The 9691-nt window shown below is 40.2% G+C and overlaps 1 protein-coding gene across 1 annotated transcript; it reads right to left on the bottom strand.

The window, feature by feature from the left end:
- Positions 1-2530: 2530 nt before the first annotated feature.
- LOC144645133 (epoxide hydrolase 1-like) lies at positions 2531-8481 on the bottom strand. The gene is made up of 4 exons (XM_078504613.1): positions 7686-8481; positions 6478-6647; positions 4039-4291; positions 2531-3204 (listed from the first exon to the last, which is right to left on the bottom strand). Exons 1-4 carry the CDS (start codon positions 8420-8422, stop codon positions 2979-2981), a joined length of 1386 nt encoding a protein of 461 aa, XP_078360739.1. The 5' UTR covers positions 8423-8481; the 3' UTR covers positions 2531-2978.
- Between the last annotated feature and the right edge of the window lie 1210 nt (positions 8482-9691).

Genomic DNA, 9691 nt, shown 5'->3' with positions numbered 1-9691 from the left:
GGGTCTATTTACTAAACATTCTCGACGATTTAAAGGTGCGAGAGCAGCTGGAAAGCATGCATGCAGGGCATGAGGGCAAGGCAAGACCAAAGAAATATACTTACCGGGTACTGCCTCTGGAATTTCCTGGCTTTGGTATGAGCTCCATCATCAGAAGAACAACATTGGATAGTGTTTCAGATATTAAAATATCTCCATGAGATCCCGGGCATGGGACCAAGCCATTGTTTCTGCTGATACTCTCTACGTTGATGATGATATGGGTGCTTATATAGCACATTTACAAAGCTAATGATCAATGCGCTTTACAATTCAAATCTATGGGATGAGACCGGACATCAGCATATAAGGCGCCTATGGCAGCCGCTATCCGTCCATATGTATGATCTCACCTCACCACCCAACCCACGGAATAGAACAGACCACAACACCGGGAACTTCATGCCCTACTCTTTGCGATAAGTGTGTGGGTTCTTTAACGTCCCCGGCCTGCTGTTTACAACACTGAAGATGCAGGAGACGGGGCCTACGGTTTATCGTCCTTATCCGAGAAGACTAGAATGTCTAACCGTTTGCAGATGTAATTACAAAGGCAGCACATTCTCCTTAGTTATTTTAAGACCCTGAGTGTTGGTCGGGTCTGGGAGTCGAACCCGAGACCTCCCGCACGACAGTCCGTCCGGCGCTCTACCACTGAGCTAACCGGTACAGAGGCTCCTTCGACCGGAGGGGGGAAAAGGGAGAAAAACACAAAAAAATGAAAAATAGTTGGAGCGCAGAGATCGGCGGGAAGAGCCGTCTCCTCTTTTTCTCCCCTCCCAGTGGCCTCCGCGCGCGCTTTCGTTGCCATTTTCCCCAGGCTCTGTGCGCCAACATTTCACCTCTCCCCATTCCCCAACCCGAAAGAAAATTTGATACAAGTAGAAGCTTTTAATGAACAGTTTTTATCGCTCACTGAAATCATAATTATTTTTGAGTTACTTTTTCAAAAATAGTTCTTTGTCGGCGTGAGGCCGTGTAGTCAGTCAGTGGCTCAGTCAGCGAAGTATGTTTGTTTGTCACACCAATCAGATTTCAGGTACTTTCAGAACCAATCAAATTGCAGTAGCTTTCCTGATCGTGGTAAAAACTAAATTAAGTATTGCACACAGCAGATTTAAAGATTAATGTTGTCATTATGATGTTAATACTGTGGGTATATTTACAAAGAGTCGAAGAAATGGAAAGGAATCTTCTTTAGATTCCTAGCCTGCGTCGCAGACGTAACCTAGCCCCGGTCCGTGGCGTTAAATAGCTGCAAACCGCAATTAATTTAATTAGTCAGTCTTGAGCGTCTTGCTCAATTCACCAATTCAGAAGTGGCGTTTGTGTTTATACCTTAAACACATCTCGTTCAAACATTTAATGAACCGGTATAAGTATTAACTTTGCCTGTTTGCTTTTAAAAGGAACTACGATCGATAGCAAAAACAGAGTAAGAGCGTGCCATTCCGTGACAATTTGATAACTTAATTAGTTCTTGTTTGTTGAATAAAATTTACGTTGTGAATGAACCAAAATCTTTGTTGAACAGTTCTGACAGGAAACAAATACTCCAGGTGTACTGCGCTTTAAAGAACTTTCCCGAAGAGAGTGGTTATGGATTTGATTCGTTTATTACTTCGTTTATTACAGTACTTTTCGTTCAATGACTATTGAGCGTGTTAAATGTAGACATGGCTTTTTCGAGAAAAACAACAGTATCATGTTACAGTGTTTGGCAAAAAGCCACAAGTATTCCGTAACAAACAAAAGTATCACGTTACGGTTGCTAAAAAGCAAGCAAGAAAATAACCGCTTTAAACAGAATAAGAACGTGCCATTTCGTGACATTTTGATAATTAAATTAGTTCTTGTTTTTCAATTAAATGATGAAAATTTACGTACCTTATTCTTACTAATTTTCGCGATTTAAATAATCGCGAAATTTAGTACGCGCGAAAAAAAGAAACCCGCGAAATTTGAACACAGTAAAAATTTTAAATGTTTGGAACTGCAACTATCTACTTTTACAGCACGGCGCCCAAAAGTGTGACCACTTTTAATTTATTCACATTCTTTCGTGCAGATTTAATCCAATCAAAAGCCGTGGATAGCTTGCAGTTGACTTCTGATTGGATTAAATCTGCACGAAAGAATGTGAATAAAATAAAAGTGGTCACACTTTTGGGCGCCTTGCTGTAAATATATCTTTCCGTCTTGTTTTTGACTAGCACGCCACCCTTCCTCTGATTACTGTTTTGAGCTTGTAAATTAGTTCAAAGGCTCTTTAGTACAGTCACTAAAGTTTCCGTTTGCAGGCTCCTTGTAGTTACATTTTGCCAGACCTTCGGCTTTGTGCATTTCCAGTGGTTTCTTAGTTTTTGGCAACTGATCCATAAAACACTGACAAAATCGCGAAATTTAATACTCTTTTCCTCTAATTATTCTTGCAATCGCGAAAATTAATACTCGCTATAAGTGGCTTATAAGTGGGGGGGGGGGGGGGAGGGGGGGGGGCTTTAAACCGGAATTTGACGGTATTTGGACCCAGTAAAGTTTCTACACGTTTTTCAGTTTTTTTAGTTTGCAATTTTTATATAAGCCTCCGGCTAGAGAGGGCAACCTCATCCCCCGCCATGACATAAATAAATTGATTGATTGAGTGAGTTTACATAGAGATATAGCATAAAAAAGTCTTTTTAGCAAAGCTTGTTCAGGATCATACTAAGAGAATGCCTGCCCTCTGTCTTTTCTGTATGGACCTTGCTGCATACTGTCTATATAATAAAGACAAGCTAGGAATTGTTTTCAATGTTTTCAAGGAAGAAAGAATGGTCACTGCTGATTAACTCTTCCAAGGAGATCTGATGGAACCGCCGGTAATAAAACTCACTTCAGGCTGAAGATTATTTTCTTGTTGAATGTAGACGTGGAACATCACTTTTAAATGTCTTCCTTTAGTTCTTTTGCTTTTTTATCTGAATGCGCTTCTCTACCTTCTCAACAAACTGAATGACATCATTAGCAAATAACTCAGGTTCTTCAAATGCACCATAGTGCCCACCACGAGGCATTTCTGTAAACTGAACAACATCGAGGAATCTTTCGTGAACCCAAGGTTCTGGGACGCGAAATAGTTCATGTGGAAAGTCAGCCAGTCCGACAGGAACTGTGATAGGAATCCTATTATAAAAGAAGACATCAGTACAAACAAATTTGGTTGACTTAACAGGTACTTTTCAACTACGATGAAAATGTTTTATTTCTCAATGTCAAGGATTAGTAATAGTAATAGAACTGAGTGGAGTACAATTCAAGGAGTAATCGGGCGAGTAATTTCAAATCGGCCGAGCACGCAGGTAAATTCAATTGGTTGTACAAAAAGTAGGAAAACAGCATGAAAAAACCCATTCAAATGCGCATGATTGACGCGCGAATAGCGTAAGTGTCCAATTACAGGTATCCAATTTGAAGTTGCTCAAATTGGATACCTGTAATTGGACACCCACGTGATCGCACACCGATTATGCAACAAATAGGCGCGCACAGTACTTGAAGTCAAGAAAATTACAAAAAAGGGCTTAAAATTTGTTTTTGTCTTATGAAAAGAGGCAATAAGCCTTATTCGTATTACCGGTGCGGGTAATCCTTTCAAATGCAAATGTCATGAAGCTGTTTTTAATATTTCCCCGCATAAGCCTCCATTGCAAGCTAGTTCCAGTCCAGTACCGAGAATACGAATATGGTCTATTGCAGTGGTTGAACTATCACTATCAAATGAAATGTTTTTTAAACCGATCTGTTTTTTACAACCAAAATTTTCGGTGACTTACTGTTCACCTTCATCAGAGTGGGTGAGATGCATTGTGTAAAGTCACTGAAAATTTCGGTTGTAAAAAACTTATTGGCTTAAAAAACTGTTTCATTTCATAAAAAAATTAATGTCTTATACTGATCACAATAGTGGTTCCAGTATTTCCAGTTATTTCACTTGTCAGAGGAGAATTAAATTTTCACCTTGATGTAGAATGTTGTTCATGACTGTGCATAGTTTCATAATAAAGCCTCATTGTAGAAGCAATTGAATGTGTTATCCAGTAAATCATCACATTGGTTAACAGCTCGTCCTTTGTAAAGCAGGATTCCAAACAGATTGCAGTATCACTGGTCAAACTGCAGCCACTCCCAACTGCAAACTTTTCCACTATGTATGCAGCCAGACCAGCAGGGGAATCATTGGTTGCCAAGGCAACAGAGTGAGGCCGAGTAGCTGAAATACAAAATAGGTTAACATCATTTATTATTCAACGAATGTGCGCTCTGCCTTTATATGGTCAGAATGTTAAAGTTATCTGTCATCCATACATAACAGATTTTCTGCGTTTTTCATCATGTAAGTTAAATTATTATTCATTCAAAATATTATTTCTGTGTTTCTGATTGGCTTTCGATCCCCGGCTTATTCCAGCTATTCGGCTAGCGCCGACCAAATTTGGAAGAAATTCCAATTATTGGATGATTGACGTCCAATATCAACAATTATTGGATCGCAACCTTGTTCCCAAGTATAATTATCCGATCGCAACCTCATTCCCAAGAAACGCTGACATCACACGACTGAACCGCTTTGCTAAAATGGCCGCTAGATTTGAGCATTACGAAGAGGTAAAATTTTAAAGTTATTAGAAGACAAGGAAAGTCAAAACACGGATAAAGCAACGAAGAGGAGTCGATTGATTTTGAAAGCGTATCTTCAAGAGGAAAAGATCCCTGATTTAGCCACAGCGGAGGACTTGGAGCGGTTTTACGAAAATATTCTACATCAAAGTAAGCAAGAACGATGGAAACCTGTACTCGAAAACATCACTTTGTGTCATAAGATTTAGCTTCAATAGACACTTCAAGCAAGTGCTAAATATCGACATTATAAAGGACAAGAAATTTAATGAAGGTAACCAAGTTTTTGAAGTTTAAATCAAATTTAAAAGCGAATGTTGTTGTGTATTTGTCTACTTTGCCTACTGTAAGAACCCTATTAAATTCATTTTGTGCATTTGGAGCTCTGGAAATATTTTGAATGAATAATAAAACAATTATTGAATTCGGCTTGCGCATGATATGAAGAATATTATTATGCAGATCTCGGAGGGTGTTATCCGCCAATAACACCCTCCAAGATCTGCATAATTCTTCATATCATACGAAAACTTTATTATTCATTCAAACTATTTCCCCTGTTTCAAATCTAAAAAATGAAATTAATAGGGTTTTGACAGTAGGCAAAGTACAAATTTAAATTTCTTGTGCTTTACAATGTCGATATTCAGCACTTGCTTGAAGTGTTTATTGAAGCTAAATCTAAGGACACAAAGCGACATATTCTAAGGACGCAAAGCGACATATCCATCGTTCTTGCTTACTTGGACATAGAATTTTCGTAAAACCGCTCCACGTCCTCCACTGTGGCTGGATCAGAGATTTTTTCCTCTAAAGATACGCTTTCAAAATCGATTGCAGTGCCGTAGCAAAATTGGTGAACTCAAAATTTAAATATTCAATTCAAAAGAAGTGCAGTAACAATTTTAGAATGCTGTTGGATTCCGAAAGCGTAATTAACAGTCTAATTTTGTTTTCCTAGTGCTATATTTTTAACACTTTCCAACAAAAGTCTTGCACATTTCGCTTTTAAATAAACTCGAACACAATTTGAGGGAAAAAAACCCGGAAGTGCATTGAATTTTTGCGTCTGATCGCTGTGAATTGATCCAATCAAACGTCCAAATGACTGATCATGCAGGTAAGAAGTTTATTTATCACACAATGCTGACGCGTTGCATGCCAATATTTGTGTAATAAACCTGTTCAATAAGAATAGTATAACATTTAAGTGGAGTATCTGATCAGTGACTTTAGTGAGTTAAAAATTGCTGGAGACTGCTTTTAGAAGGCTGGAAATGTTATTTTAGAGACCCTAGATATAAAAATCTCTCGGGGAGGCATGCCTCCGGACACCCCTAGAAACTGGCGCTTTCGGCGCTCGTGCTGTGCCCCTTCAATATATTTAACCCTGCTACGGCACAGTACTCCCCTTCGTTGCTTTTCCCATGTTTTGACTACTCTTGTCTTTTTTCCTCTTTGTAATGCTCAAATCTTTCAGCCATTTTTGTTCCTTTACGCTGCTCGGCAGCAAAGCCGTGCGTGACGTCAGCGATCCTTGAAAACGATGTTGCAATCGGTTAATCATCCTTGGGAACGAGGTTGCGATTGGTTAGATTTTGATGTAGGACAATTGATGATGTCATTATTATAATAGGATGATCTTTTGAATTCGATCGGTGCTAGCCAGTTAGCTGGAATTAAATGGGGATTAAAAGCTACTCAGAAACGGAGAAATATTTTGAATGACAATAATATTTATTTTATTATCATACTTATTTTACTATTATTATAATGTACCTTGTAGGTGAAAATAGCCTCCCTCGCGTAGCATGTTCATCAGCACATTTGTTACTGGGAAAATCTTCTTTTGCTCCTTTTCTGGGAAGAAGAGTTTTGCCTGAATATATGACAGTGGTCCATGGAGGACCGATGTGGAGAAAATGTTAAGATGAAGTCCTCGGATATGACTGCAAAAAGACACCAAAGATAAAACCAGCAACTGTGACAGAACACTTGAAAAGACCCCAAAAGAACCAAAAACAGCTTTCTGCTAAATATGCTGGCTTTGCATCATGCAACCACTTGTGTTTGTAATTGACTTGCTTCTGCTTCTTATAGCCATGTGTTAAGAGTAAAATAGCAGTTCCACTTTGCAAGCTTAGTTTAAAACTTCATTTTTTATTTTACTATTATAATACCTTTTTGGCAGAAGTAAAAGGTTTTCTTTTTGATATCATTCAACTGGTTTGAGTTAATTTATCACAAAAATTGGGGAAAAACGTTTTCAATTGGGCATGTTTAAGACACAAAATATAGGCAACGTAATATTAAAGATAAGAGCCAAAGTAATAATACCGGTATATTACTGTTCCACTGAAATCTACATTTGTAGATTGTCCGTATTAATTAACGGGTGTTCGTATTAAGCGGGTTAATTTAAATTTAGAGAAAATGTATTATGTTAGCGGGTGCTCGAAAAGCAGGGTTCCACTGTATGTATGCCCAGGGGGGTACTCTGGCTTGTAAATGACGGAGATGATCGAATGAAGGTAAAACTCAGGACCCAAAAAAATCCCTACCGGTAAGTCTTCCGACATTAGCCAAAAAAATCCCTGGACCAAAAATAACCCCCCAAAAAAATCCCTTGTCAAATTACCCCTAAATTGCCAGGAGGGGCAATGTAATGCTCGAGTTTGATTATTCATCATACCATAAATACGCCAAAGCCGCGCCAAGGCACTTTAGTTCCTTTTTAATACCCAAAAAAATCCCCTATTTGAATCAAGTCACCCAAAAAAATAATTGCCAAATTTTCCAACGCAAAAAAATCCCGGAATCAAAGATTTCAAACCCAAAAAAATCCTTTGATCATTCCCATCATTTACAAGCCGGACTACCCCCCTGTGCGGGATTCAGGATTTTCATAAAAATGGAGCAGGAATGCGGGATCAGGACCCCCCTCCCCCCTTCCAGACCCTGTTATCACAGTATTCATTCTTTCTCACCTTGGAGCCATGAGTGCCATTGCACTTGTAATTTGGCTGCCCCAGTCACCACCCTGAATGTAATAAGACTCGTATCCAAGGCGCTCCATCAACGTGCAAAAAATGCGGCCAGTTGCAAATGTCTCAAAGCCTGGCTTATGAGGTGCTTCAGATAAACCATAGCCTGGAATCGATGGGCAGATGACCGAAAATGCATAATCACCTGTTGATGCGGCTATTAGCTTTGGGATCACCTTGTAGAAGTCGTAAAAAGAGCTTGGCCACCCATGAACCAACATTATAGGAACCAAACGCTGCCCTTCATTCAATTCAGGCTTATAATGCAGAAAGTGAACATCTAGTCCACTTATTTTGGTCTTGTAATGTTTGTAGGTGTTGAGAATTTTCTCGTGTCTGCGCCAATCATACTTGCTCCTCCAGTATTCCACAAGGTTTTTCACGTAGTCCGGGCTGGTACCGTATTCCCAATCAATTCCTTCCAGGTTTTCAAAGAAGTTAGTCTTGGATAATCTTTCCTTGAGATCGGTCAGAACTTCATCTGACAAACTGATGGAGAATTCTTTTATAGCGGTGTCGTGTTCGTGATCAGTTTCTTGTCCTTTTCCCCACCACTGCTTGAGCTCCAGTTGCGGGGGCTCGCCCACCGGAAACAGGAATCGACTCACAAGAATGGGAATAACTGCCACTGAAACACTGACAATCACAATAAACACCGCACAAAATTTCTTGCAACCCATTTAAAAACGATCTGGTTCAAACCACTGCGACAATAAGTAAACTGTGCAAAGTATGCGAAAGAATTTCGAGCGGGTAACAGCTCGACCCAGGTCACTCTCGGTTTCTAGGGAACCTTGCATGCATGACTCGAAGCGTTGAGTGACGACTACTAAAAACGCGGCGCCGGCTGCGAGGAAGACGAAATATTATAAGCCCCTCCAGTTACAGGCCCATCTAACTGGAAACAAAAAAATACATCCGATTATAAGCCACCCCCCCCCCCGGATATAAGCCCCCCACTGCCGGATGACAGAACTGAACAGGGCTAATTGTTGCTTTTTTTATGCGTTTTTAACTTATAAAAACGCATTTAGATCAACCCTCCCGTGGATCGTTTCGAGGCGCTTATAAGCCCGGGGGGGGGGGGGGGACTCGCATATGAAAGTGACGTGGATGCTCGTTGTCTCGCTTAGGGGTGTAAATTTCGGACTTAAGCCCTCCCGCATATAAGCCCCTCCGCTTATAAGCCCACTCAAAACCCCTTACGAAGTCGTATAAGCCCAGGGCTTATAACCGGAATTTTATGGAAGAAAATAAACACATTCAATCCCTTTAGGCTGCATTCATTTATGTATCCTACAGGGGGGGGGGGGGGCAGAGGATTTTAGGGGGGGTTCTCAAATTCATTTTTCGGCTGATTGCTTGGGGGGATTATGAAAATTTGTATGGGCCTGGGGGGGGGGGGGATATAAAAAAATGGGCCGCTGAAAAACAAATCCTCTGTCCCCCCCCCCTGTAGCATACATAATGAATGCAGCCTTATACTGTACGGACAGCATTTCTGTTTTTTTCATTTGTTCGTTTTTATACCATTTGCTGGTCAGGTCCACCAGTATCTGGTTCTTTGTGTTGTCCGTTGACCTGTTGTGAAGTGCAGTCAACTCTCTCTCATGGTGGATTTCCACTGACGCGTAAATTTCTACGTGCGTGAAAAAAATTGAAGACAATGTATGAACGGCCTGCGTAAACGTGTACGCAAGCCGTTCGTATATTGTCTCTAATTTTTTTACGCACGTAAAAAATTACGCGTCAGTGGAAATCCACCACCTTCGGGAGCGCAGCTGTCCGTCTTAGAGAGGTGTCCGCCTAATAGAGAGTCGAGGTAACATGGCACCGGTACTTCTGAGATAATGAAGCTGAACCTATGTAAAATGCAACAAACCTTTGCAAACTGCAACAAGACCAAAATAATAAAATTAAAGGACCGTATTTGCTTGTTAAGGACGTTC

Source organism: Oculina patagonica, chromosome 3, assembly GCF_052425735.1.
Source record: "Oculina patagonica isolate OP01 chromosome 3, crgOcupat, whole genome shotgun sequence".
Taxonomy (NCBI): domain Eukaryota; kingdom Metazoa; phylum Cnidaria; class Anthozoa; order Scleractinia; family Oculinidae; genus Oculina; species Oculina patagonica.
The sequence above is the reverse complement of the archived record's forward strand: the minus strand, read 5'-3'. Positions and strand labels throughout refer to the sequence as shown.